Here is a 27,882-nt window from a genome sequence, read left to right as displayed (position 1 = left end):
CCAGTGCTTTTGTCTTCACTGGTCAGCCTACTAGAAGGCAGAAGGGGGGGGGGGCGTGTTACTGTATAACAAGGTAGAATCCTGCCTGCCTGCCTTTCCCTTCTATTGACTTGTGTAAATCAAAAGGCTGTAAAAGAATGAAAGCGGAAAATTCAGGGAAAGGGCCTCAGGGACTGTGTGCCAACAGATCTTGCCCCCCCCCCCCGCCGCAGAGGACACAAGACCACCTGAGCCCCCGTGTTTTGGGGGTTTGCCCCAGTCCTCCAGCTCCCTCTCTCTGCAATCTCCCTGCCTGACGCAAGGGGCTTGCTCTGAAACGGCCAGGTCTGAGGACTGCAGGCCAGATCAGGTGCTGTGCACAGACAGCAACATGCTGAGGAAATGAGTAAATATTGCTCTCCCTCTGGCGGGAATGCAATCGGAAAGTGGAACCGAAGGATCCAGTGTGAATCATTTCCATTGCACCTGCTACCTCCAGGGAAGGTGCCGAATTAATTCTCCCTTGTGAAACACACGCATAAGGATCCTCAACTGCTGCTGCTGCCGCCACCCAGCTATTGCTTGACAGCCGCTTCTCAGGAACCTTCTTCCCCAGAAAATGAAAGATAAACACTGCAATGGAAGGGGAAAGGGAAGGGGGTCCTCAGCGAGTCTGACACAGACTCCCGTTTTCAAGATCTATTACGTAACACTGAAGCACCTAGAAAAACACCAGAAAAATCTAGAAGCCATAACTCGGAAGAACCTAAAGATTCCCCCTTCACATCCACACATTCCGCCGCCCCCCAGGTGCCACCACCATCCACCCCCCTCGTGTAGGAGTGCAGCTTCTGTTTGCAGGAAGAAGCTGTTTATTTGCCAGCAAAATCTTTCAGATTTCTCTGGGGTTGAGGGGCAGAAAGGATCTAGAAAGGGAGTCCGTTTTTTAAAGCAAGATCTCTTAGAGCAGAAGGGTGCACATCTCCGAGCAAGAGGTCCACAGGGATCCGTCCCTTTCATTGCAAGAAGGCTCCTGCCATTTCAAAGAATGCCATCTCTCTCCTCGCATGCAGCCGGGATCTCTCTTCGAAGAGGGCGCTCAGAGGCAAAGCCCGGCAATGTTGAGACGCGAACTTCAGCAGGGGGAAAGCGGCGTCTCCCTCCCTCGCCTGCCCGGGCGCGCCTCGGCGCTTTCGTTTTGCAGCCCGGGAGGCGGCCGGCCAGCAGCGCCTTCCTCGGCGCGGGCGCCCAGAGGCAGCGGCAGCAGCAGGCGCAACCCGCGCTGGGGCTGCCGGCGCCTCTCCCTCCCGCCGGCCGGACTCCGCAGCCTTCGGCGGCCGGGCGCGGAGCTGTGGGGGGCCGGCCGCCTGGCCGCCGCAGCCCAAAAAAGGCCACCGGGGACCCGGAACTGGCGGGCGCTCCCGGGAAGGCGGCGCTGCCTGAGGCGCGCAGTCCCGCCAAGCCCCGCTCCTCGCCCCGCTTACCTCTCCGCTCCGCGGGGCTCCCGCCCGTCCGCGCTGCCCCCTCTCGGCCCCGGACTCGGGCGCGCCGAGCCCCCGGCAGAAGAAGCGTCCGCGGCAGCAGCGGCGGCGGCGGCGGCTGAGCGAGGCGCGGCGAGCGCGGCTCTGAGGCGCCGGCCGGCTCCGCCCTGCGCGCCCGGCATTGGCGAAGGGCCGTCGAGGGGCCGGGCGCGGGACTCCGCCCAGCCAGGCGCCTGCCCTGGCCCTCGGCGCGCCCTCCCGCGGCCCCCGACGGCCCGGCCCGGAGCGCTCTCCCCGCGGGCAGCAGGTGGCTGCGGCACGGAGCGTCTCCAGTCTCTCCAGCCATCAGGCCCAAGAAGCTTTGGGGGTGCTTTTGATATTGTCATTTTATGTCGTGAACCGCCCTGAGCTCCACGAGTATAGGGCGGTAGACTCCATATACATACATACCTGCATGCCGCCCGAGCGCATAGCCTTTACCTGGGTCTTGGCTTCCTGCGCGGGGGCGCAGCCCCGAATTTCTCCCCTTTGGAAGGAAATTCCGCCCCTGATGACAAGACAGCCCAGATCCAAAACCGCCTCTCTGATCTTTACTCGGCAGAGTCGAGATTCAAGCAAGAAAGATCTTCTCTTACCCTTGCTAACAGCAGCTAAGTTAGTGGTAGCAAAAAAATGGAAATCTCTCAGGTTGCAGGAATGCAATATTGTAAAACACGTAATTTGTCCAGACAAACAAAGCGAACGTCCCGAGTGGGGAGCGGGAGGGGGGGCGGGATCTACAGGTTCTATGCAACATGGTGTACTTTTATTGACTTTGTAAAACCAATTGAACATGGTTTTTAATCTGCCATCAACACACGTGGGAAAGGAGGCAGGAAATGGTAAGTAGCCACCAGCTGGGACCTCTCTACAAAAACTAAAAATAACTGTGTCCTCCTCCTGTGAATCCTTGCCAGAATCAGTTCTACCTTTTAAACAAGGGTATCCAGTGATGTGTGGTGGGGGTGGGAGGAGTGATAACAGGCTTCACATGATTTAGTGTTTTCCTCCTGGAAACAGGGCAAAATTTAAAACATAATTTCATTCATGGCACTGGTAAGGCCACAATGCCTACTTTCTATAAGCCAGTAGTCAGTTTTCCCTGATGCCAATTTCCCTGCTTGGCATAAAAACGGCGTTGTCTGTACCTACAGTATATGTTTGCTTCTTTCTTACACCACCCAAAGATCAAAAGGTGGTTCACAACATAAAAATACAAAGTGAGAACACTAAAACACACTAGAATAAACAAAAATCTGATCAGTGTTTCCCATACCTGCTGTGACTCATCTGGTAATGGTGCAATCCACTGTGGTCCATTGGGATTAGAAAACATTAATGAAGTTCATCCATAATGCATGCTCTGCTTACTACTTACTTACCAACACTTCTGAAATACAGGATGCTTTTTGCCCAGTTGTTGGCACTAGCTATTGTGAAGACATCAAGACAGATGCAGTTTTGCATATGTATAAAACAGGGAGCCTCCTGTACACGGAACTGAAGAGCAATCTTATTTTATTTAGTTACATACGTATTTAATTTATATATTGCCCTTCATCCAAAGATCATGAGGCAGTTTACAATATAATCCTCAGCAACAAGGGGGAGACAACTGATAAAAAATTGCTGTCATCAGTGACCACAGAATCCTACCGCCCACCCCCAAAAAGGAAGCTAGGATTCTGTCCCATCTGAAGTGAAGCAAGTTTTAAGGAATTTTTTTAATGGGTAGAGCAAATGTTGGAAGGGGTTTGGATAAGAGTTTTCCCTCCTTGCTGCAGTTTTTGGAATGGTGCGTGGAAGCAAATGTTGGGGGTATCCCCACGAACAGAAGCCAATACCTCTGGTTACGTACTTAATTTGTTCCGGAGGTCCGTATTTAACCTGAAACTGTTCTTAACCTGAAGCACCACTTTAGCTAATGGGGCCTCCTGCTGCCGCCACGCCGCCAGAGCACGATTTCTGTTCTTATCCTGAAGCAAAGTTCTTAACCCGAGGTACTATTTCTGGGTTAGCGGAGTCTGCAACCTGAAGCGTATGTAACCCAAGGTACCACTGTATAAACCACTGAAACAAGTTGGGGAGTGGGCAGAGCTGGACCAGCAAAAGGTCCATTGCATTCTAAACTGGCTCACCTGCTGGGTGATGGAGGCCTGTTTGCTGCTGCCCAAAGCTTTACTTCATTTATCAGGAGCCAATTTAAACCAGTTAACACTTGATAACTATCTGTGGGTGCTTCCATGTGACAGTTTATGTGCCTTCAGTCTGGCTCCTGCATGCACACGAGCATGGTGTTTATCAAAATGGTGTCCCATTTTATTGCCTCCTTAATCCAGATATACAGATTCCAAGGCATATCCCAGGCACCAGTGTGGCAAAGCCACCCTGTGGACTGAATTAGTGCTATCCAAAGTCATAATTTGCTCCATGAATCCATCCCAGGCCACATTCACTTGCCCTACACAAGTAGGATAATGCATAAAATGCCAGTTGTGCGGCAGGTAAAGGTGGGACGCCCTGATGAAGGCAGGGCAAGAGGCTACAGGTAGGAGGATAGGAAGGGAATTCCACTCATACAATACTGGATATCAACCAATCAAAAAGAGGAAGAAAAGGCAGGATGGATTGTATTTCATTTTGCTCTGGTTACAATGGCACATTCAAGGTTTAATTAGCTCCATTTGAACTGGTATACAATATTAGCAGTTCAAAAATGCACATTTGTATAGCGCTTTTGAATGTTCAAAGCATGTAATATACATTACCTTGTAGCATCAATCATTACAACAACTCTGCCAGATTGATTAGCATTAGCCCCATAATGCAGACAGGAAGAGTAGCGTGCCGAAAGCAGTGGTTTTCAGGTGCCTTGAAGGATGGTCAGAGGTACCCTGGCAACACTGGCCTCTGTCCTTCTTTCCTCCCCTCCCTCCTCTGATGCCCTCTCGCATCTCTGCCTCCCAAAGGCTTGCACAGCTGTTTGTTGCAGCAGCTCTGGCTATAAGCCCCCACAGAGGAATGGTGCCTCTGGGGCTGGCCAGGGGGTGCTTCCCAGGCCTCTGTGGGGCAGTGTGAGAAGTCACCTCTCTTTGGGGCGGAGGGGGCAGCTGAGAGACCAGGGGTGGCAGTTGCGGCTGCCCAGAGGACTCCCAAGGAGAGGGGAGAGGAGAGAGGCTGAGGGAACACTCCACAAGGGAGGGCGTTTGAAAAAAGGGTGAGAGGCTGCAAGCTCTGCAGGCAAGCAGTGACCATAACTGGGCTGCTAAGCCCCATAGGGCTGCCACAGAAAGAATGTAGTTGGTCAAGGAAGCCATGGACTCAAAAAATTAAAAATCTCTGGCCTAAGGCAACTGAGTGAGTGTGTGGCCAAAGAGATATTTGAATGAAGGACTTTCTGATTCATGTATGTATAGCCCAATCTTAACCACTTCTACTCAGAAGTAAACCATATTGAATTCAGTGAGAATTACTCCTGAATAAGTGGGGTTATTGCATCTTTGGCCTCCTAGCCAGTATGCTACACCAGCTCTTACACTTGTTTAGCAAAAGGGCTTATGTTCCTTTTCTATGAATAGTCACTTTGCTCAGGAACACTAGCAGACTTCTCTAGTTCTCTGTAGACTTCAGCTGCATAATCTTCTGGTTTTAAAAAATTCAAAACTTGAGGCAGGCAACACTGGGTGGGCAGTGTAGCAACCCAGCCTGACAGATTTCCAGCTTTCAGTCTGGGAACTGGCAAGCATAAACATCATGGTGGTGATACAAATGTTTGCATACTAATTATTATTTAGTTTTTTTCCTGATTGCTTTTGCTAATTGCAAAATTCAGTTTTGTCTTTGGCCAAACCACTAGATTCCAAAGAAGGGAGGGGGAAATTAACAGATTTGAAAGCCTATGTCTTTTCCTCCCCTGAAAAGTTTCCCTGTTCAGTTATTCAATTGTTTGGATTATGTTTACTGGTCATTATAGATCTCTTTGTTAAACACAGCTACCGTTGAGATCATTCCTCATCCCGAGAAGATAAAGCTCTGTGTTTTCCCTCAACATCTGCACAGGGCAAACCTCCAAGATTAAGTTCCCCATTCACATTTGAATATTTGTATTATCAGCTTTTGAGAAAGACGTTCGTGTTTTTAAAAACAAGCATGTAAAATGAGTGCCAGGTTCCCTGCCTTAAAAACAAATAATTCAGCAAAACGGTGAAAGAAATGTGTTTTCCAGCTGCTGTTTATAAATCCCAGTTGCTAGGCTGCTGTTATCAAAAGTTATGACTGAGTTGCGTAGTTACCCTCTGCAAAGTCTTCCTGTTCTTGACAATGGGGCAAAGGACTCTGCCCCTCAACTATCTGATTAGAACAAGTTGATGGGAGAAAACAGTGTTCGGCTGGGCATTTGATTATGAAACAAACCTAAATTTAATCCTAATTTAATCCACATTCTTGCCAACCTCTAGGAGGTGCAACCCATCTCTTGCCAGAAGTCTTTCTTCATGGAAGTGAGAACCATGGTCAAAGAAGCCAATATTTCCCCAACACCATCTGCACAGCCAGTTGTTGTTGTTGTTTAGTCGTTTCCGACTCTTCGTGACCCCATGGTCCAGGGCACACCAGGCACTCCTGTATTACTTCCAGTATTTTCCTCTTTCTTCCTGGGCCATCCTGTTGAGGGCCATCACTCAACAGGAAGGAGTGAGGAAATAACCACCTGTGCCTCAAGTGCCTTCAGCTTCCTACCCATAGTCTCATAGTCCCTTGCTATATGTGTCTGGTGGTATCATTTGTACCCACATGGGGTACAAGGGAGGGAGGGAGGTGTAATGGACAATGGGCTTTATAAGACTTGGTAACTTCTCTGTCACATCTTGAATCTTTGCAACTGGAAGACAGCACACCTCCTGGGACATCTTGTTACACCTGCACACTGCAACCTCTGTCCCATCAGCAGAGGAGTCACCTGCCACCACAGCACATCACATCCTCCTCTGGGCAGTGGCAGGAAGCCTTCTATATACTGCTCCTTTTCTAGCCATCTGTGTATGTTCTGAGACCTGCAACTGCTGTCCTTGTTCCTGTGGCCCAGAATTAAGGGTCCAAGGGGAGGGCCCAGGATCAATTGTACTGCCCCAAAGACACAACACATTTCTTGACAGTCCTGCTTCTGTGTGCCACATTCCTCCAGGGGTTTGCTTCCTGCATTTAGTGATCTTCCTCCTCTCTAAGGGTGTCCCACCCCCACAGTATCACTAATCCAGGACAGTCTGCTTTGCTCCATCTAGAATATCTTCCTCTGATGACTCTACGTCTGGAGAGGTGAGCCTCAAGTTGCTGAACCTTCTCTTCCAGCAAGGCAACCAGCTTACATTTGCTGCAGGTGTAACTTCATACACCCTCAGGCAGGAAAACAAACATGGCACAGGTGTTCCAGGTCACTGCCCAGGTCTCTTGTGTCCTAGCACTCCAGGCTTCCCCTCAAACCAGCTCACTAAACACCCTCGCAAAACCCCATTTACTAGCCCTGATCGCATGTTCTTGGTCACAAGCTCCCAGAGACTGAGAGCAGCCACGTAGAACTGGTTGCTGCTAACTCCAAAGGGTCAGAATCAATGCCGCTTGGCTAGTTATTCTTCTACATGCACTTGTGCAATTAATTTCCTGTGTTTCTTTTAATATAAGCTGTGGGTGACTTTCATTTTTCAGAAATGTGCTTTCCAACCTTTACCTCCAGAACGAAGCAGCCTAGTGTTAGGCTCTTTATGACACAATTGCCTTATATGCCACCAATATTTCATAGACTATATTCCTCCCCATATTTGAAAGGCAATTTTAAAATAATAATTTTATTATCTTTAATGCTTTTTATGAAAAGAATGAGGATTAAAAAACAAGTACATTTCATTCAATAACATTTTCCTTTCATCGTACACATATTATAAACCTAGAAAACTTTCCAATCTAAAGGATCACTCCCCCATGTAAAGTGCAAATGAGAATCAACCTCTGTAATTTTTAGTCAAGTAAACCCAATCTTACATATGTAACTAGGCTAGACAGACTCTTGCGTTGTTTTATGGGGGGAGTTTATTAAAATGTTCCTGTAATGCCACAAAATCATATAATTTATTTATAAGAAATAGCATTTTAAAAAAGGATCAAATACACAATCCATTTTCTATTTAAAAAAACTGGTTTTCAGCGTAGAGACAAAAAGGAAAGTATTTTCCAACTGGCATTAATAAGCAGGACTTTCTGCGGTGACACTTTATATAAATACATTTTGGAGAAATCAGTCTAATTTATTGGAGCCTTCCCAATGCCACGTGGAGGATACTTTTGACTCTAAGACTTACTACTCTTTTTGGCAATGTCAAATGATTACCCTCCAAGCTATCTTCTCTATATCCTGTGATCTGCTACATATTTTGCTACCCATTTACTAGCTTCCCATTTACTAGGGAGAGACTCTCAAATGCATTCACAACAGTAGCTATTGCTGGTTCTGTGCAAGGAAGAACCTGTGAACGGCTACTCTTGCCTTGTGGATATCTGCTGGCTCTTCAGCTGAGATCATTCACACTTGAAGTACAACTTCAGGAAACACACGCCGCTCCCATTAAATAGAGACAAGAGTTGGGAGACACATTGGTCATCAGCATGGGCCTCAAAATGATTCCTGTCACTGCAATCCTATCCAGCCACCCTCTGCCTACCCTCACCCTCTCCTCCTTAGCTGTTATCAGCTGGTCTTCATATAATGCATTGCCAGCTGATGAAAAACACTTCAAGCCCTTCATTATCATAGAATGGAGAACCTCCAGACCAAAATTTCATCAGTTCTGTACACACAGACCTCGTCTAGAAGTATGATCTGGCGCATCCTCCAAGTCCACCATGTTCTTTACATGTGGTCTTTTGACTGGCCACAGCCTTCCACATATTAGCACCTTCTCAGAGACAAAAGAAGCATGAGGATTTGGATAAGGAAGGGAACATCTCTTCTTGTGATTTCAGTGTCCTGTTTTGATCCAACTGAGAGCAGGAACTGGCATTCCACCTTTCCTTTAGCTATGCTGAATCAAGTGCATACAATGGTCATTTCACATCGATGAAACACAGCAATCTTCTGGAAATGCTACACAGGCTATCTCTGAGGAAGCCAGCTGTTCCTGATGCTGTTCTTGATCAAGTGCAGTTAATTGGCATGAGTTCTAGGGAGCAAAGCAAAATTAAAGACTTAAGTTATTCCCTTGCAGATACCCTTTGGGCAGAGATGGCATCTTATGAGCATATGCCGCAACCAAGCCAATAGACCGTGTGCAGCCTTCTGAATTTATTCCAGCTGGTTTGCACGCAGACTTCCAGAACTATGCAAAACTTGTGGAAAATGGATATTTTAAAAACGACCACATCCTCTCCCTGGTGTGACCTAAAACCCCTTCCTCCAGCTTCCTGTCTCAGCACTGTTTAATTCTGAGCAACTGCAGTGGTTCTGTGAAGAGATAATTATGGTCTCACCTGCGCCTCCCCTTTTCTGGGAGGAAAGCTCCTCCCATCCACAGGGACACTGACTCTCCGGCAGGACTTAAAACTTCTCCTAGAATTCTCCATACATGCTTCTTTGAAATGAGCTGTGGCTGTGTGGGTATCTAAAGGTGTGTTCTTTGCAGACTATGTGTGCAGGATAAGGAGACTCAAGCATCCATACAAGTTGATGGTGTTGTTGCATCATTATATCTATGGACTGTGATGGAGTTGCCTCACCATGGAAGTATTTGCCCATTGCCAGGCATGGGTTGACCTCTTCTGTATATGGCTAATGAGGGGACATGGTTGGTACACCATGCTGTTTGGCATTTTGGTGGTGTGTCCACATTATGCCTTGTTTTACTTCCTGTTGGGAGTGCAACTAAAGTATGCCAACTTTATGATGATGGTAGAAGGAATATCAGATTGATATTTCTGTTGTTCTGTTTCCAGAAAAAATCTGCCCCTAATGTATTTTTGGTTTCTATGGAAGCCACCCAGAGTGGCTGGGGAAACCCAGCCAGATGGGCGGGGTACAAATAATAAATTATTATTATTATTATTAATTGATTTGTGTTTTGAGCAATGAACTCCAAGATGGATTACTTACATTATGGTCACAACCTGTCAATCATATATAATGGCTGTGTTTTCTACTAAGCAGTTGAAGCTTGAGAGGATTTTAATTGGAACAGAAATAACCCACTAGCCAATTCTCATAAAACACTAAGCCAAACTACGGCTAAGAATGAATGAGCAGGCGTGCAGATGCTCAAAGGAAAAATCAAAGCTCTTCTCTTCTCCTCAGTCCTCCTGCCTTAACTCTTCCCAAAGCTAAGCTGGGTTTGCTTAGTGGTTTGTCTGAGCCCAGGACCATGCTTTGTGTTACATATGAATCAGGCCTGAGTCAGAATATTTTCTATGGAAAGCAGGTGTATGCAGCCGTTATTACTATGGTTTTCTTTACCTGGTGTTTGATGAAAGGCAAATTCCTAAATAAACCCGATTTCTTCTTTCTGGTTGCAATCATTTTCACTTGCTCATTGGACACTGGGCTCAGTAAAACAATAACTGTGTATCTGTTTACTTACCCTGATATAGAGGAGGGTGCTATTTCATCTGGTTTTCTTACTTCAGTTACATCCTAAGAATGTGAACACAAACCTATAAGAGAGTTGCTCCTGTGCCGGATAGATACTACTTTTTAGGATTTAAGTTTAAATGCGCATTAAAGAGGGGGAGATGTTCTAAATGTTGTCTAGAATTCACGTGGCAAAAGCTGAAAGATTAAAGGCCAAATTGGAAATCAGGCAGGATATCCATGAAATGAATGTTTCATAGCTTCAAAGCATTGAACATACTCAGCGGTGGTGCCGTTTGCATCAAGGCGTTGGAAAAAGAGGGGTTAACCCTTTCCCCACCTATAAATTGAGCAAGAGGAGCCATCTCCATGGCCTACCATGAGCCCCAGCGGGCAAAGTGTCAAGGCAAGTGGACCAGCAAGCAATTTAAGCAGCATGGGGAGGAGGCCACAGCACTCGGACCCCCCTCTCCTCCACCTAAACAGAACCTAAGCTTCTCATAGAGGGCGTCTTGTTCTGTCGTGGGCACCATTGGGCACCCATAATCTGGGGCCCAAGTCAGCGCCCTTGCTGAAGGGGGAGCCTAACCACATTCAGGTGAACTCAAAATCCTCATTGTGATTTGGGAGCCCTGAAAATATATGGTTCCTGATCATGGGGAGGATTCTAAGCGTGTTCTTTCAGATCACTCTCAATGTGGGAAGGTTTCAAATGGAACTGGCATGTGCAGATGTTGGAGGTGGGGCTTTCATGCACACATCTGCCTCCTCCGCACATTTCATTCACACATATTGAGGCGAACACCTGAGTAGGGCGACACATTTGATCTTCCAGATGAATATATACTAGAAGCAGGTATGCTACGGAAAGGCAAATCTAAGGAGGACAGAAGATCTTACCTGTAAAGAGTCCACTGTGTGTGTTGTATCTGATGTTCCCTCTGTGCTTGTTTCTCGAGATATGGTAGACAGCCTGGGTCGATGTCGAGTCATGTATTCATATGTGTTCATCTTTTTATTCACTGCGTACATGGAAGTTTGTGCTTTTTTAAGATTTAAAAACTATAAATCCCTAAAGCTTTGCAGCTTAGATAGATGGGTGTCAGCAAATTCAGTGAGCTTTCACATTATCTTTGACCATCGTTCCCTTTAGTGAGAAAATAGTCAGGGCACCATTAAGATTGGGGATAAAAGCCTGTCTTTTGCATAAACTGAGCCCTTCTTTTGCACTCCCCTGCCCTGTGTTTTTCAGAATTGTTTTACTTACAGAGGTAAAGATGAAACGTCAACAAATGTCCAAGCAGCAAGAAAGAAGCAGATCCCAAAACCACAGTTAATATTGCTACACTCAGGATGCCAGCTGCTGTAGTCTCTACTGGAGCAACAGGAAGAAAGACCAGCCAGGTGCCATTTCTAGTGACACCTATTGGAGAAAAAATAATGGGGAGAAGTAATTTTATTCTGGTTTCAATTATGAAATGAATGATGTTCCCTTTTGTACTAATACTATGGCAGGAGTTTTGAAACTGTTCCCTAAGGGTATATGCTGGTCAAACAGCCAGATATCAGTGAATGAAGAAATATTGACTGAAACACACTTTTAAAGCAGTGGTTCCCAAGGTTTTCTGGGCTACCGCCCTCTTGGTTCCATAAACTCATCCCCTCTGCCCTATACAAAGCATCATTCAGAATAGCAGTTCGCATGACCCAATCAGGAAGATAATAACACAATAAAATTCAGCAAAGAATATTGCATGAAATTTTTCACATTCTTACTATACTATTCTTCTTACTTACTATACTATTTATTATTTCTACCCTGCCCATCTGGCTGGGTTTCCCCAGCCACTCTGGGCAGTTTTACTAATGAAAACATAATTACAAACTTATATCCTTTGTTATTGGAAATTTCCAACAAACTCAGAAATGTAGAACATGAAAACTGGAATCTGATGGAAGTACATGGTGAATCTCTCATAAAATATTTCCAGATTTCAGACAGTAGTAACATTATTATATGTTGCATTGATGTGAACCATTTGGCACCGTTGCCTGCACTAAGAAATCTTGCATACAGGGTGGTAACAGGCAGTGACGGCCACCAACCTAGATGGCTTTAAAATAGGACTTGACAAATTCACAGATGAAAACCTTCCCACCTGAATGGTATCTTCCTTCCTACATGGTGAATTAGTCTTGTGAAAGTCCTCTCAGCTGGGGTCTTACTTTATTATATTTTGAAAAGAACAAGTACATGTTTATACTACTTTGTGTGGCCACCCCTCAAAATTACAATAGTTGTACAAATGAACCCTAATGTTTGCATATACAAATTTTGGTTGAGAGAAGGACATTGCTCAAATGCCTGTCTAGTCAGTGCTATACCAATCATGAGCTGGTTTTCCCTCTTAATGACCACCCCTTTCTGTTTAAGAAACCATAGGCACTACCTTGAAAAAGTACTACTAGGTCACATTGGTGTAAAAAGTTTTTTTAAGTCAGTGGAACAATACTTTCAAACTGGGGAGATGTGCGGAGCCGTTCTGGGTCCACAAAATACTGGATGAAGACATATATCATCACCATGATCAGCAGAAGGATTCCAAGAGCAGCAGAAGCAATCGCATTGAAGAAAAACCTATGAACACGTTAACAGAAAGATTCCAGTTAGCCATAATCTGTGGAAGGCTGTACAATTACAAATTGAATGAATGTATTTAATTGTATTTCTTCACGCCACATCAATCTCTGAGAGGTGTGAGACTCCATGGGCTTCAGTGCTTATCCAGGGTTTGGTTTCCTTGTAATGAGGAACAACAGAGACTTTGTGATAGTTGGGTCATTTGCACACATATACAACCTTAGCCTACAATGGAGCGTTAGCACCCGAGAAAGTCCTGCTTCTCCCATCCAGTCACAGCCTTGGATTCAAGCCGAAGTCAAGCATGGCTCTGTCTCTCTGCTTCTATGCCAGCTGCACACACAACTCTGGCTTTTATCTTTCTCACCACCAGCCAAGTGAGGGAGGAGAGCCCACCCATTTGTCTTCAGGCCAAAGCAACCTCCCTTGTTATACTAATGACAGAAGATAGTGCCATTACCTGACCAAGAAACTTGCCTGGCTAGTTTAACAGTGGAATCCTCCATTAGATTTTTAACCCTTGATGGATTTAAAAGGTGCTGCTGAATGCAGGTCCCATGTAGATGAACACCTGGGCACCCATCCTAAGGTTTCTGCTTGTTCCTTTGCAGCTGTAGCTTTACATCATGACATCCAGGGTTGTAGCTGGGGGGAAACGGCCTTGTGGGCCAAATTAGGATCCCTGGGAGATCTAATGAGGCCTGCAAGCCTGGGGTTCCCCATCCATGCTCAGGAATGATTCTCATACTGTGTTCCACAGTTCCACAGAGGCAACTCTTTAGAAACCTACCAGAGGTTCCCCCATGAACAAACAAGCTGTCCTGAAAGACAGCTTGCCCATGACTACCAAATCTTCTTCCACAAACATTCAGCTGCAGGAAGTGGCAAGTGTGTTTTATGTTGTACTATCAGTCCAAGCAGGGCAACAGCTAGGCCCAAGAGCTTGGGCTGGTGCTTCATCTAAATTAATGCCCTAAAACAGGGACGTCCAACTCACAAGAGAACATGTTCCAGAATACTCTGCTCTGGATTCTGTGGGATAAATATCTAAGCAGAAAGGGTTATCTGAAGGCACACAGGGCCAGTTGTTGCAGCTGGAAGTATACAAAACCAACCGATTTTGGCTCAGGATGCTGCTCCCTATAACTATGCTTTTCCAAAAAAGGTTCTGCAGCTGGCCTGTGTGACTGACCTCACTAACAATCTTAGCCTGGCCCTCAGTTTTGCCGCAGCACAGTTTGCCCAAAATGTTGAAGTAGCTATTAGCCTTCTCATCTCTGTTGGCCCTCCCCATGGAGAAAGTATGATGCTGTGACACCTTTCAAATTCCCAGATTCCTAGGGAATGAGCAGATTAGGATTTAATCAAATATCAGTGAGGAAAACCAGCAGTGTTGGACATACATCATTTTGAACAGGGAATTGGAAGGGCAGATTGTGAACAGGAGAGCCAGCCCACACTATTTTGCTACCCTGGACACAGTAGCAGATTGAACCTCTCATTCCATGTAGAAAAGACTCTTACTTCAACAGGGCAGTGTCCTTTGGTGCACCTGGTGGCAGCAGGCCAGCTTAGAGGCTGGTGAGAAGATAATGGGGGCACACACAGCTTTGTCAGCCAACAGAGGGGAGGTGTTAGGGTGTTCAGGAGAAACAGCTAGAGGGGCTGCCACTAGTGCTCCCCACACCACCTAGCATTTGTGGGATAACCAGTCTCATATAACTGACATGCTTAAGTCTAATGCATGAAGAGATTAATAACACAGAATAAACTGTGCTGCCAGGCTTAACCTGGGTCCCTCCCCCTCACCTTGGGAGGAATGAGGTATTCAAGCAATTGTTTTCCTCCCGAGAGTAGTTCCCAAGAGATTTAGTTGGTTGCTCCAGCTCAGACCGCGTGGCTCTCACAAGCCACTCTTGAATTGCTTTACCAATAGTTTAAGAGCTTTCACCACTGTGCAAGTAAGCTAAGTTTTACTGCCTGTACAATTTTTTCTGGCTGCTGCATGGAAAAGCAGATTAATCTGACTTTTGGAGAGTTTGTAAGTAAACCATTTTTAACTTATCAAACGCCTTTTTCTATGCTAGGGGAAGGAGGAAACATTGGCACTCACTTGAAAAGGCATATTTTAAAGGTCTATCAACCTATATTTCCATACTTTACTTTGCTACATATTGTGTGCTGGGGTTCTTTCACCAAGGAATACTTATCCCAAACTTGGATTTTGGCCTCTAGGAAATTGTCCCTTCTATACAATTCCCCCCCCCACACACACACTTTGTGGTCCAGACAGCCTGAAAGCCAATAAATGAAGAAACGGAGACCAACAACCTTTCAAAGAATGAAAGTCTGCTTTGAATGTCTTCTAGCATGAGGCAATTGCTCTCCATCTGTGGTGTGCATTAATTGGAACAGTAATGCTTAGCTTGTTAAAGGAGGTGGCCACGGTGTAGGGCCTTGGATCAGACCACTTTGGGCTATCTTCATCAACATAAAATCCTTCAATTAATACTTGCATTCATAAAATGAAAGCTAGCATAAGGAGAGGAGAAATTAATTATCATGCAATGAGCGACTTACACAGCTCCCAGAGCTGTGTCACAAGGGATGAATAGCCTTTCATGAGCTTTTCCTCAGCCAGCTCATTTATAATAAATGCAGTACAGCATCAGCATATAAAAACTTGGGGGAGATTCAAAACTGATTTCTCATAAAGCAAACCAATACTTTGGCTTTATTTGAAAATAGGTTCCGTCCAGTTGATTAAGATCTTGCTGGCTCTCTTAATACCTAATTAATGCACCTCTATGCCATGCCAATGTCCCAATGGCTTGAAGGCAGAAAGCAAAAACACTCCCAGCTCCCAGTAGCTCTCTCTAGCTGGGGAACTAGCCAAGATTTCAGGGTGTGGAGTAAAGAGTTCAGTAGAGGTGGCCTGCTCTTAGATATATTCACATTTGGAGTGTGTTTTTAGAGGATTTGTTGTGGCTACTCTTGTATAACTCATAAAAATAGGACGGGTTACTTCCACACTAGAGCCCTTAAGTGCTGCTAAGGCACTGCTTTTCTACAATGAGCTGTAAGTGGAATAAAAATGGAACATACAGCTCTTTTTAAACTTGATAACCTTCCTCATGCCATCCTCCTATAATATTAACTCAAAAGTCCCATTCAGCAAATAATAATAATAATCTGTCTATTTAAAAGTTTATTTCTTGCAGTTTCGGCTCATTCCAGTGCTTTTCCTATAGAGTGATAAAAAGCTTGTTAATTATCCCCTGAACCAGGCTTCCTCAAACTCGGCCCTCCAGGTGTTTTGAGACTACAATTCCCATCATCCCTGACCACTGGGTCCTGCTAGCTAGGGACCATGGGTGTTGTAGGCCAAAAACGTCTGGAGGGCCGAGGCTAAGGAAGCCTGTCCTGAACAATCTTTCTTAATTACTCTAATTTCAGTTTCTGTTCCCCTGGATTTACTGACCAATTGCATTGTCCACCCCACCCCCGCCTTCCATTGTTATTGAGAAACAGCATTAATATGCTATTTAACAGAATAAGAAGAATCCAGATACCAAAAGGCACAGAAATTGAGAGAGGCTATTCAAGGAGCAATTCACTAACTCCACACACCCCTCCCAGCCATGCTCAACAAGAAACAATAAAATGTGGTGAAGCAACAAACAGTAAGTATTTAATTAAAGGCACAGGAGCCTTAATGGAACCATGTCTATACTTCAACTGCATTTCATTAAAAAAATTATATACAAACCAGGGCTCAGAGAGGACAGGAGGACCACACAGAAGACACTGGAATGCCAGAAGCTGCCAAATAGGTTGTCTAGATGCTACATAAAGAGTGTGCAAACAAAGGATGATGTTCCCTCTGAAAAGTGCCAGTTTGGAAGCAGTCAAAGTTATTTACTCAGGGCAAACATTTAGCTTTTTAGGTAACCGGATTAGTTCCTCAGGAATGCTTATTTAGTGCATAGAACCACTTCAGTTTTGATACTGTGGATGCAAAACTAACAGATTGTTTAAAAGTACAGGTGTTCCTAGAGATGGGGGTGGGTGCTTCACTTCTGTCTTCCTAAATAGGGCCTTTATTTTAGAGTCATATTTCCAAAGCTAGCTGCTGTTAGCTTACCAGTAGTTTCGGCTTCCAACACAGTTATTTAGCCAATTACAGTGATGGTCAAAGTCCGCAATACACTTATTGCAGGTACTACAGTGTTTGGTTTTTGGCCCTCTGAGGAGAAGAAGAGATACATTAAATAGAATACAATAGAATTCAGGTACTAAAATAGACCACATAAATAAAGACGGTCTCATGTTTATGGTAAGTCTAAATATTTATACATTGCATTTACAAAATGTACATGGAACTGATGAGCCATCCATGCACAACCAGAAGAGCCATGCAGGAAGTCAGAGATTTTTTTTTTAATGTGAAAGTACGGCACTGGATTAGAAATACAGATGGGAATAGCAAGTCTCTGAACCATCTTTAAGGATAGCCTCACACAGAGTTCATCACAGTAGCTAACCAAGAAGTTTATCCAGGAGCAGGGAAAGCTGTAGGCTCTCTGAACCACTGTGGCTCCCTGAACCTTCAAAGACAAAGAAAATTCCCAGAGTTCTCCCAGAGTAGGTACTTGAACTTTTAATTTGGCTGCTGAAATAGATGATGCTGTTTTTATTTTAATTATGTGATGTTTTTACAAGCATATTGGGTTTTCATGTATTATTATTATTAGCCTTCTATGCAATCATCTCAAGGTGATGTACAATAAAACAACAAAAGCAATTTCTAAACAGGAAATGTCCTGGTCATTTTAGCATTACTGGGTGTTTCAAAGTTTTAAGTTACATTTATATGTATTTATATTGTTCTTGCAAATTTAGTTTTATGCAGTACATTTGCTTGCCTTGTGAAGAAATATTTCAGAAAATCAGGATATGGATTTGCACTGCTGTGATAACAGAAAGTGAACTGAGCAGGAGGACTTCAATGTCTGTACACTAATGTGCAAAGCATGGGAAATAAACAAGATGAGCTTGAGCTCTTGGTACAGCAAACTAAATATGACATAATAGGCATCACTGAAACCTGGTGGGATAAGTCCCACGATTGGAATGTAATAATGGAGGGATACAATCTATTTCAGAGAAACAGACCAGACAAGAAAGGAGGAGGAGTGGCGTTATATGTCAGGGATGTGTATACCTGTGAAGAGATCCAAGATTTAGAACCTCAAAGCCAAAGTGAGAGCATTTGGGTCAAAATTAAGGGAGAGAAGAATAACAGTGACCTCATTGTGGGAGTTTACTATAGATCCCCAAGCCAAACGGAGGACATAGATGATGCCTTCCTGGAACAGATGGCCAAGCATGCAAAAGGAAGGGAGATAGTAGTAATGGGGGACTTCAATTACCCGGATATTTGTTGGATGTCAAACTCAGCCAAGAGCATAAGGTCAAACAGATTCCTCACTGGCCTTGCAGACAACTTCATTGTCCAGAAAGTGGGAGAAGCAACAAGAGGAACAGCCATTATAGATCTGGTCCTAACCAATGTTGATGACCTGGTTAGTGGGGTAGAAGTGGAAGGATCATTAGGCGCGAGTGATCATGCTCTTCTGAAGTTTACTATACAGCGGAAAGGAGCAGCCAAGCATACTAGGACTCAATTTCTTGACTTTAAGAAAGCCGACTTCATAAAACTTAGGGAAGTGCTGGGTGAGATCCCATGGACAGTAATACTAAAAGGAAAGGGAGTTCATGATGGCTGGGAGTTTGTTAAGAGGGAGATAGTAAAAGCACAACTTCAGGCAATACCAATGAGACGGAAACATGGAAGGTGCCTAAAGAAGCCAGGGTGGCTATCTAAAGAACTTTTAACTGAGTTAAGATTAAAAAAGGATGTGTACAAAAAATGGAAAAGGGGGGAAACCACCAAAGAGGAATTCAAACAAATAGCCAGCACGTGTAGACACAAAGTCAGAAAAGTTAAGCACAGAATGAACTCAGGCTTGCTAGAGAGGTTAAAAGCAACAAAAAAGGCTTTTATGGGTATGTTCGTAGCAAAAGGAAGAACAAAGAAACAGTGGGGTCACTCAGAGGAGAAGATGGTGAAATGCAAACAGGGGACACAGAAAGGGCTGAACTCCTCAATGCCTTCTTTGCCTCAGTCTTCTCCGATAAAGAAAATAATGCCCGACCTGAAGAATTTGGAGCAAATGATTCAGCAGAGGAAACACAGCCCAGAATAACTAAGGAGATAGTACAAGAATACTTGGCTAGTTTAGATGTATTCAAGTCTCCAGGGCCAGATGAACTGCATCCAAGAGTATTAAAAGAACTGGCAGATGTGATCTCAGAACCACTGGCAGTCATCTTTGAGAATTCCTGGAGAACAGGCGAAGCCCCGGCAGACTGGAGGAGGGCAAATGTTGTCCCTATTTTCAAAAAGGGGAAAAGAGAGGACTCAAATAATTACCGCCCAGTCAGTCTGACATCAATACCAGGGAAGATTCTGGAGCAAATCATTAAGCAAACAGTCTGTGAGCACCTAGAAAGGAATGCTGTGATCACCAATAGTCAGCATGGATTTCTGAAAAATAAGTCATGTCAGACTAACCTGATCTCGTTTTTTGACAGAATTACAAGCCTGGTAGATGAAGGGAATGCAATGGATGTAGCCTACCTTGATTTTAGCAAGGCATTTGACAAGGTGCCCCATGATATTCTTGTAAAGAAGTTGGTAAAATGCGGTCTTGACTATGCTATCACTCAGTGGATTTGTAACTGGCTGACTGACCGAACCCAAAGGGTGCTCATCAATGGTTCCTCTTCATCCTGGAGAAGAGTGACTAGTGGGGTGCCACAGGGTTCTGTCTTGGGCCCGGTCTTATTCAACATCTTTATCAGCGACTTGGATGATGGACTCAAGGGCATCCTGATCAAATTTGCAGATGACACCAAACTGGGAGGGGTGGCTAACACCCCAGAGGACAGGATCACACTTCAAAACGACCTTGACAGATTAGAGAACTGGGCCAAAACAAACGAGATGAATTTTAACAGGGAGAAATGTAAAGTATTGCACTTGGGCAAAAAAAATGAGAGGCACAAATACAAGATGGGTGACACCTGGCTTGAGAGCAGTACATGTTTTCATGTACTAGGAGTCTTGGTTGACCACAAACTTGACATGAACCAACAGTGTGACGCGGCAGCTAAAAAAGCCAATGCAATTCTGGGCTGCATCAATAGGAGTATAGCATCTAGATCAAGGGAAGTAATAGTGCCACTGTATTCTGCTCTGGTCAGACCTCACCTGGAGTACTGTGTCCAGTTCTGGGCACCACAGTTCAAGAAGGACACTGACAAACTGGAACGTGTCCAGAGGAGGGCAACCAAAATGGTCAAAGGCCTGGAAACGATGCCTTATGAGGAACGGCTAAGGGAGCTGGGCATGTTTAGCCTGGAGAAGAGGAGGTTAAGGGGTGATATGATAGCCATGTTCAAATATATAAAAGGATGTCACATAGAGGAGGGAGAAAGGTTGTTTTCTGCTGCTCCAGAGAAGCGGACACAGAGCAATGGATCCAAACTACAAGAAAGAAGATTCCACCTAAACATTAGGAAGAACTTCCTGACAGTAAGAGCTGTTCAACAGTGGAATTTGCTGCCAAGGAGTGTGGTGGAGTCTCCTTCTTTGGAGGTCTTTAAGCAGAGGCTTGACAACCATATGTCAGGAGTGCTCTGATGGTGTTTCCTGCTTGGCAGTGGGTTGGACTCGATGGCCCTTGTGGTCTCTTCCAACTCTCATAGAATCATAGACTCATAGAATCATAACTCTATGATTCTATGATTCTATTCTATGATTCTATGACAGCCATGGCCCTTTATGGTTGTGCAAAACACTAGCCTAGGTGGCGAATTTTGAGTGAGCTTCCTGCAGGCCCAGAACGCATATGCGTCATTTCACAGAGACAAAAAACTAGTACAAAGGAGCAGTTTAAGCAGCAAGAGGCAAATAGCAGAGGAAAATCAGTGCAGGCAAATAAGTAGGTCTCTTCTTTGCTGTGCTGTAATGGGAGTGACTTACACATCAGCTTCACAAAGATAGCAGTACTGGTTCTGAATAACATGCTTGCATTTGCTTCGGTCAAAAATTGGCATTGGTTTCTTGTAATTTTTCTTCTTCAATATATTTTGATCTGCTGGATCGATAGTGATTGCAACAAGATGAGTGATTAAGTGATGCACGAAAATTAAGCCAATCACCTGCATTGTAATGAGGTTAAGGAAAAGTCAAAAAACAAGAGAATAGAAGAGTCTGGATTATTTTTTTTTACATTTGTTACATTAAGTCACCTGATTTGCTTAGGTGCTTCAGTATTCAAATGGCCACGTAGAAAGCTCTGTCACTGGTATTCTTTTCTCTTATGCCACAAACAAAGGCTACTAGTTTTAGTGGATTTGTTTGCAAGACTCCGGAAGAGCAAAATACTAGTTTCTGTCTGATTGTCATAGATTCAGTATTGCACCATCACCATTTTTGCCATATTTCAAAAAGTAAAATTCCTGACACCCACAAAACCGTTGAGCTTTCTTTGGGGAGACCTGACATTTCCCTGACATTTTGCAGATTTAGCAAAATTCCCCCTTGACACCATTTTTACACCTGAAAACCAGGACATGTTAGGCACCTGCGGAGCTTCATGCTCTGGCACTGGGGGCGGAAGCAGGCGGGGCGGGGCTGGTGCCTGTCCTGGGGGTGGGGTGTGCATTTTTGGGGTGGGGCGCCCAGCGCAGGCGGGGGGCGCAGCCGCGATGGAACCCCACCAGGATTGCGCTGCCGGGGGCGGTGTGCTCCCCCCACCCCCCTCTTCCTCTGCCAGTGATGTCAGGAAAAGGAATTTCCCATGCACCACAGTTCTATACAAATAGAACTGAGTGTCTTTAAGACATCAAAGCAGTACAATAATTTATTCTGAGAAGGTAGCACACCTGGACAACACGTCTTGAGACTCCCTTGCTTGTAGGAAAGGCAATCCCAAACAATCTCAGATGCCCTCCTTACTCTCCCCAGAACAGGAAAATTCCTGTTTATGTACTATAGTTGTTTTTATTTAAAAGTTTACTAGTTCCATATATGAACATTTTTACAAAGGAAAGACAAGGTCCTTCAATAGCCATGCATGATATAAAAAAAAATTCTACCCATTATATTTCAGCTTCTTGAATCAACAGATCTAAAAGTGTTCCCACCCATACAATAACAACCAACTATCACCAAATGTTTTAATTCCTTTCTATATGGCCATCAGCCCCAGCTAGCTTGGCTGACAGTCAGAGATGATGGAAGTTTTATTCCAACATCAGGGGAGAACCCTGATCAAACAAAACCAAAAAGATGCCAACCCTAGAAGCAGATCATTTATCAGAAAGCATTACAACAACTTCATCTTCAAGCAATTTGGAGGTTTTAAAGCAGAGCTTGGATGGCCATCTGTCACGGATGCTTTAGTTGAGATTCCTGCATTGCAGGGGGTGGACTAGATGACCCCTGGGTCCCTTCCAACGCTACAATCTTATGATTCTATAATTCACTAATCAATCCATTAAATCAACTGGCAGTCATGTTTAAATCTGTTTGAACAGGATATTTCAAGTTCAGGAAAATGGTTCTCATTTCTCATTTGTGATTTAAAGTTTTATTACTAAAATAATTGTTTTTCTAGTTGATGCTCAAATGGAGCTGAAGGGCCAAAAACTGCATCTGGCAGTTGAACACTTGTTCTAACTTGACAATTATATTCTCACTTTAAACTGGATCATCATGTGCAAGAATAATTGAGGGCACCATTAAGTCTTCCTAGCAACAATCATGTGTTTGGTACACAAACAGTGTATCAATTACAGGATTTATGAGTTTCCTATTCACAATGTTAGTGTCCTTCTTGACCCCTGGACTCCTCATCCTGTACAGAGGAAGAGGGGAAAAACTTTACTGAGCCTTTTAAAAAGAGCAGCTAAATGAAGCAGCCGAGCCACATTACACAACACTAAACACACTACAAAGGACTGTTGGTTTAAAATATATTATTGAATGATCACAATCAAATTTTAAAAGTATAAACAGAGGGATAATACATTTTGGTCCCCCCAAAAGTTCAATCCAGACAAGACCTTACTGCTCTGAAAGACAAAACCCCACAAGTTTCAAATAAGGCTGCAATCCTATGCACACACTTAACTGGGAAAAAGGCCCATTGGTTGTAATAATGCTGTAATAATACTGCTGAACGTTGCTGTTCACTGCAGGTTTGCCGACATTAGTCGCCCACGAAAATGTTTAGTAGCTTGAGAGATGAACATTTTGACATTTCCCTTAAGGACATAAACCACCTAATTTATGTCCTGGTTCTGTGCTTGAAAAGGGTGGGCAAAATGTGGCCCATGAGCTTGGCCTAATTTCATGAGGGTGGGAAACCCAGAAGGAGAGAAGGAAGGGGGAAGGGGAAAAGGTGGAGGTGGAGAAGAGTGAAAACAGAACAGCCCTGCTCTCCCCTAGCATGTGGTCTGGATTGCAAAAAAGATAAATCACATTTCAAAACAACTCACAACTTGCACCTGTTTTCAGAATACAATGAGAGAGTGAGAGTGCAATCCTATGCAGGCTGCAATTGTAACCCTACTTACCTGGAAGTAAGTGCCTCTGATTCCAGAGGGAGTTACTTTGGAGTAAGCTTGCTGAGAATTGCAGCCTAAGTCTCATTGCATTAAATGGAGCTTACTCAGAAGTAACTGGATCCAGAATTGCGGCTTAGGCAAATCACTGGTTATTCCTCTCACTACACATGGCATATGCAGTTCATGTGCACTGTTAGTTTTACCACAGGATTTTAAACGGAAGGGGAAAGGATACAGCATAGGCAACCAATTTCCATTCATCTGGGAGAAGAGGAATGTAGATACCAAAGCCCACTATGGCCAAGTATGAATAAAGCACCAGGGTGATCAACTGGAACGAGTGGAGTGGTAAAGACCAGCCATTCACTCTGGAGTGCAGTGGAACCACCATGTGGTCATTCATCTGCTCAGGACTTGTCTGCCTCAGCTTCTTGTCATAGCAGGTCATCTGCAAGACAGAACCCAGAATCACCTGTTAAAAATAGCCAGTGTGCTTTCTAGGCTGAGAAAGAAAGAAACAACAGCAACAACACACAGGGCACACTGTGGGACGGGAAATAGATCTCACACACTGCATCTTGCTCAGTCACAATTCTGCAAGAATGTTACATCACCCACCCACGTCCCACCACTGCTTTGAGGTTTCCCTCCACAACCAAGTGGTATACAAATTTTAAGAAATAAATCACTTGCACCAAGAGACACACAAAATGCCCTTATTGATGTGGCAGGTACCTTTAGGGCACAGGGTGCATCATTTGTCAAGCTTTCAAATCTCTAGTAAATGCAAAACTTTTGAGATATGGCAATTAAAAATTAATTATTTCCTTGTGGTTTTGATAATCCAGAAAGGAAAAAAATCTGCTTTCCTAAAGCAGATGGCAAAATAGAGCTAAGCAGTGCTCCTTCCCAAGACGAGTGTAAGAATATAAATTCAAGACTACGGAATAAAAAGTTTCATTGTGGTTTGCACATTACTCATCTCAAGTCACACATTAATTCAAGGTCAACTCTGCCCTTCTCCTGATCAGATTTACTTCCTGATTAGGTCATATCCGGCTGTGGAAGCTCAGTTAGGATTAGGTGTGCCAAGTGCTAGGGGTGGAAGTGTCTTCGGCCCCCTCAATATCGGCTGGCAGGGGGCTGGGCCCCCTCAATGCTGAGGGCATGGAGAAGGCCAAGCATGGAGCCAAGGGTGGCGCAATTCAGTGGGTGACTCCTCTTAAGCATGAGAAAGGACTGGGCTCTGCCATCGGCCTCCTCCCGATGATGTGACGTCGCATGCATAATGTCACACATGCACATTGGGCACATGACAATGTGTGCCCGTAATGTCACACAAGTGAAACGCACGCAAGGGCCACACAATCTTAGGCGCAGGGTGGCATCTCTGGTTAGGATGGTCCACCCCTAGAGGCTAATGAATCTGGACAGTTTTCTGATGCCTCTTTTCCAGCTAACCCTGGTAGAACTCTTGAATTCAGAGATGGCCCAGGAAGTTGACCTGGAGGCCTGGTTCACACGTCTTGGTAGGGTGAACTAGGGCTTACGGGGAGAGGCTTCCAGAAGGGAACCTGCATCTGCTGTGTTCCTCCCTAGTCTCTCTCACTCCTGTGCTAACACCATCAAGGCAGCACATTTTTCATCAAGAACTGTCAAAGAAATTCACTCACCGTCACAAGATATTTGAAATGTTACATAAATCATTGTATTATCTCCTGCAGGGACAGCCAGTGTATGCCCTCCAGATGTGGACTACAACTCCCATCGTCCTGCATGACCAATCATAGTCATGGATGATGGGAAATGTAGTCCTGCAATTTCTGGAAGGCACCATACAAATTACCTCTGCTCTCCTGCAATAAATATATTCTTCCTTGTGCATGCTACTATATAAATGGTAACCAAATGCTTTTTTCAGAATGTAATCAAACATTTTTGAGAAGTGAAGTAAAGAGCCTCCCTTCCTCTTCTGAAGGCAAGCATCTCATGCAACCCAAGCCTGTTTTAAACAAGCAGCGCAGGATTCTTAGCCGCGTTCTTAGTCCTACATTTTCCTGCCACCATTCATCAATGAACACCAGCAAGCCTTTGAGAGTCGCTCTCTCCCGTTTACATAATGGCATTAGACAATCTACGAGAAAGCATGCCTAGGTAGCTCTAGGGAACAAAGATTTTTTTGGGTGCATAATGCAAGGAAGTGACCAAAGGACTCATCAGTGCTTTTAAAACCTATACCTACATTGTTCTGTGTTCAATAAGACATGACATTATTCCCATTTGCTGAAAGTCTCCCCACGGCACAAGAGATGCGTCTCCGATGCAATTACTGCACAATAAAGAACGAGCATTTGCAACACTCTGCTCCCTACGCTGCTTGAATCCTGCACTATGTCTTCAAAAGCCAATTTCTCTCACCATAACGAACCTGCAGTCAAGAATGCAGCAAATGTCCCCTGGTGGTGTGGTGGGTTTTCTCTTTTACTTTTTGGTTATCAAAAATTCTCTTATTTAAAGCATTGCCCAAACATACATTCACTGTCTTTCCTATTGTTTACAATGCACAACATTACCTGATTATCAGCTATTATTCTCATAAATACATTTCCCACTTTTTAATACAAATAAGAGAACAAGAATCACATACCCCCCAACATTTCTTCAGTGAACATAGGGACGTTCCATTTCATAATGATAATTTTTCTATTTATACCCCACAAATCTTACTGGGTTGCCCTAGCCACTCTGGGCAGCTTCCAACATATAAAAAAAATAATATAACATTAATTATTATTTTTTAAATCCCTATACAGGATTGCCTTCAGACAGCTCAGAGGTTGGATAACTCCATTCCCTCCAACATTTCTCCAATAAAAATGGGGACATCCTAAGGAAAAGTGGGACATTCTGGATCAAATCAGAAACCGGGACAGCTTCTCTAAATCTGGGACATCCCTGGAAAATGGAGACACTTGGGAGGGTCTGGAATGAAAATAAAATAAAGTAACTTCCTACCAACAAAATTCCCTTATATCTTAGGTCATGTGTGATAGATTATTATTGATGTCTCGGATGTATTGTAGTCCATATACATATATGATTTTAGAAAAGAAGAGTTCCATTGAATGTTTAATTATAGTGTTATACCACAGTAATTTACCAGGAATATTCAGGTGGCTAATTACATATGTTGTAATTAGGGTAGGAGAAGAAACAGATGGTCCCAGGTGAGAGCTGGGGACACACATCTTTTTCTGTATGGGACAAAAGTTGGAATATACTTGTGAGGGAGAATCTTGTATCTTCTTTTCTTTCCTTTTTCAATATTCTTTGTGTGGGTTTTTGTATTGTGAAAATGTTAAAGAAAACTTTAATGAAAAGTAATTCTTGTACAACCCAGTTTGGTAATCAAGTATGTAAAAATAAGAGATTGTTCTCATATTGAATAATCCCTGTGATACTGGTTTTGTTCCAGCTTGCAGAAAAGCACTTGCAAAAATGCAGAAGAATACAGTTGTATTCATACAACTGTAAATTGTGCGAGCTAGTGACCTCTAGTGGTGACCTGCATGAACTTTTACAAGACAGATATCACGCGCTACACAGAGATGAAAATGCAGAAGCTAAAACTTCTTATATCCAACATGCAAATATATGCAATGTCCTTCTGCATAAAATGCATGCTTTAATACCACTATGGTTTCTGTAGTCTCTTGTGACAGAAGAGCTCTGTTCTACTTGTCATCAAAGCTTCCCCAGATTGTGGGACCAACACACTGACAAGTGTTGGCCTCACAAGCCCCCTGCCTCTCACCTCTTTCTCTCACACTCTGGTTAGCATTTATCAAATCAATCTTTATTACGGTCCAGAGACCCAACAAATCGTTACAAAGCAATGCACAATTCAGACAGCCTACCTCCAGGTTAAACAAGCATTTTGTTCAAAAGATAGGGATCATTGGTTCTTGCAACCACCAATAAAAACTTTGCCACTGCTAATGTTCTAGCGTTTGTCTGGTCTTCCAATAGGAACCTGACAGAGTGAGCCTTTATTGTCCTATAATCAATAGGTTTAAAAGGTGTCTGGTTAAAAAAACGGAAATACAAAAAAACCCCTACCTGGCATTTGACTCTATCTGAAAACAATTTTTAATAAGTTGTTTAAGGGGCAGAAATTTCCCTTCATCCTTGGCAAATGAAATTATGTCGACCACAGGATCAGATTTTAAAGAAATAATAGTTCTTAATACAGTGGTACCTCGGGTTACAGACGCTTCAGGTTACAGACTCCACAAACCCAGAAATAGTACCTCAGGTTAAGAACTTTGCTTCAGGATGAGAACAGAAATCGTGCGACGGCAGCACAGTGACAGCAGGAGGCCCCATTAGCTAAAGTGGAACCTCAGGTTGAGAACAGTTTCAGGTTAAGAACAGAC

At 44.0% G+C, this 27,882-nt stretch overlaps 2 protein-coding genes across 13 annotated transcripts in view; both read right to left on the bottom strand.

Moving 5' to 3' along the window:
- The window catches only part of TPPP (tubulin polymerization promoting protein), a 59,353-nt gene extending 57,721 nt beyond the window's left edge, over positions 1 to 1,632 (bottom strand). The window contains exon 1 of one of the 3 annotated variants that reach the window (XM_083583608.1): positions 1,455 to 1,632. The gene's annotated coding sequence lies outside the window, so the exon portion shown is untranslated. Of the gene's footprint in view, positions 1 to 1,447 lie in introns of all 3 variants that reach the window. The other 2 variants (XM_083583609.1, XM_083583610.1) reach the window with 2 other exon arrangements.
- Positions 1,633 to 7,323: 5,691 nt separating this feature from the next.
- Positions 7,324 to 27,882, bottom strand: part of LOC310747981 (palmitoyltransferase ZDHHC11-like) — a 38,101-nt gene continuing 17,542 nt past the window's right edge. For all 10 annotated transcript variants that reach the window (XM_083583469.1, XM_083583471.1, XM_083583463.1 and 7 more), the window contains 8 exons: positions 23,682 to 23,894; positions 20,856 to 21,034; positions 16,890 to 16,991; positions 12,618 to 12,742; positions 11,372 to 11,527; positions 11,005 to 11,126; positions 10,115 to 10,167; positions 7,324 to 8,707 (listed from right to left, as the gene is read on the bottom strand). In XM_083583469.1, coding sequence (XP_083439595.1) covers positions 8,692 to 8,707; positions 10,115 to 10,167; positions 11,005 to 11,126; positions 11,372 to 11,527; positions 12,618 to 12,742; positions 16,890 to 16,991; positions 20,856 to 21,034; positions 23,682 to 23,894 — 966 coding nt within the window. In that variant the 3' untranslated portion in view covers positions 7,324 to 8,691. The remainder of the gene's footprint in view (positions 8,708 to 10,114; positions 10,168 to 11,004; positions 11,127 to 11,371; positions 11,528 to 12,617; positions 12,743 to 16,889; positions 16,992 to 20,855; positions 21,035 to 23,681; positions 23,895 to 27,882) is intronic.

This window comes from Podarcis filfolensis (genome assembly GCF_964270895.1).
Source record: "Podarcis filfolensis genome assembly, chromosome: 13".
Lineage (NCBI taxonomy): Eukaryota > Metazoa > Chordata > Lepidosauria > Squamata > Lacertidae > Podarcis > Podarcis filfolensis.
The sequence above is the reverse complement of the archived record's forward strand: the minus strand, read 5'-3'. Positions and strand labels throughout refer to the sequence as shown.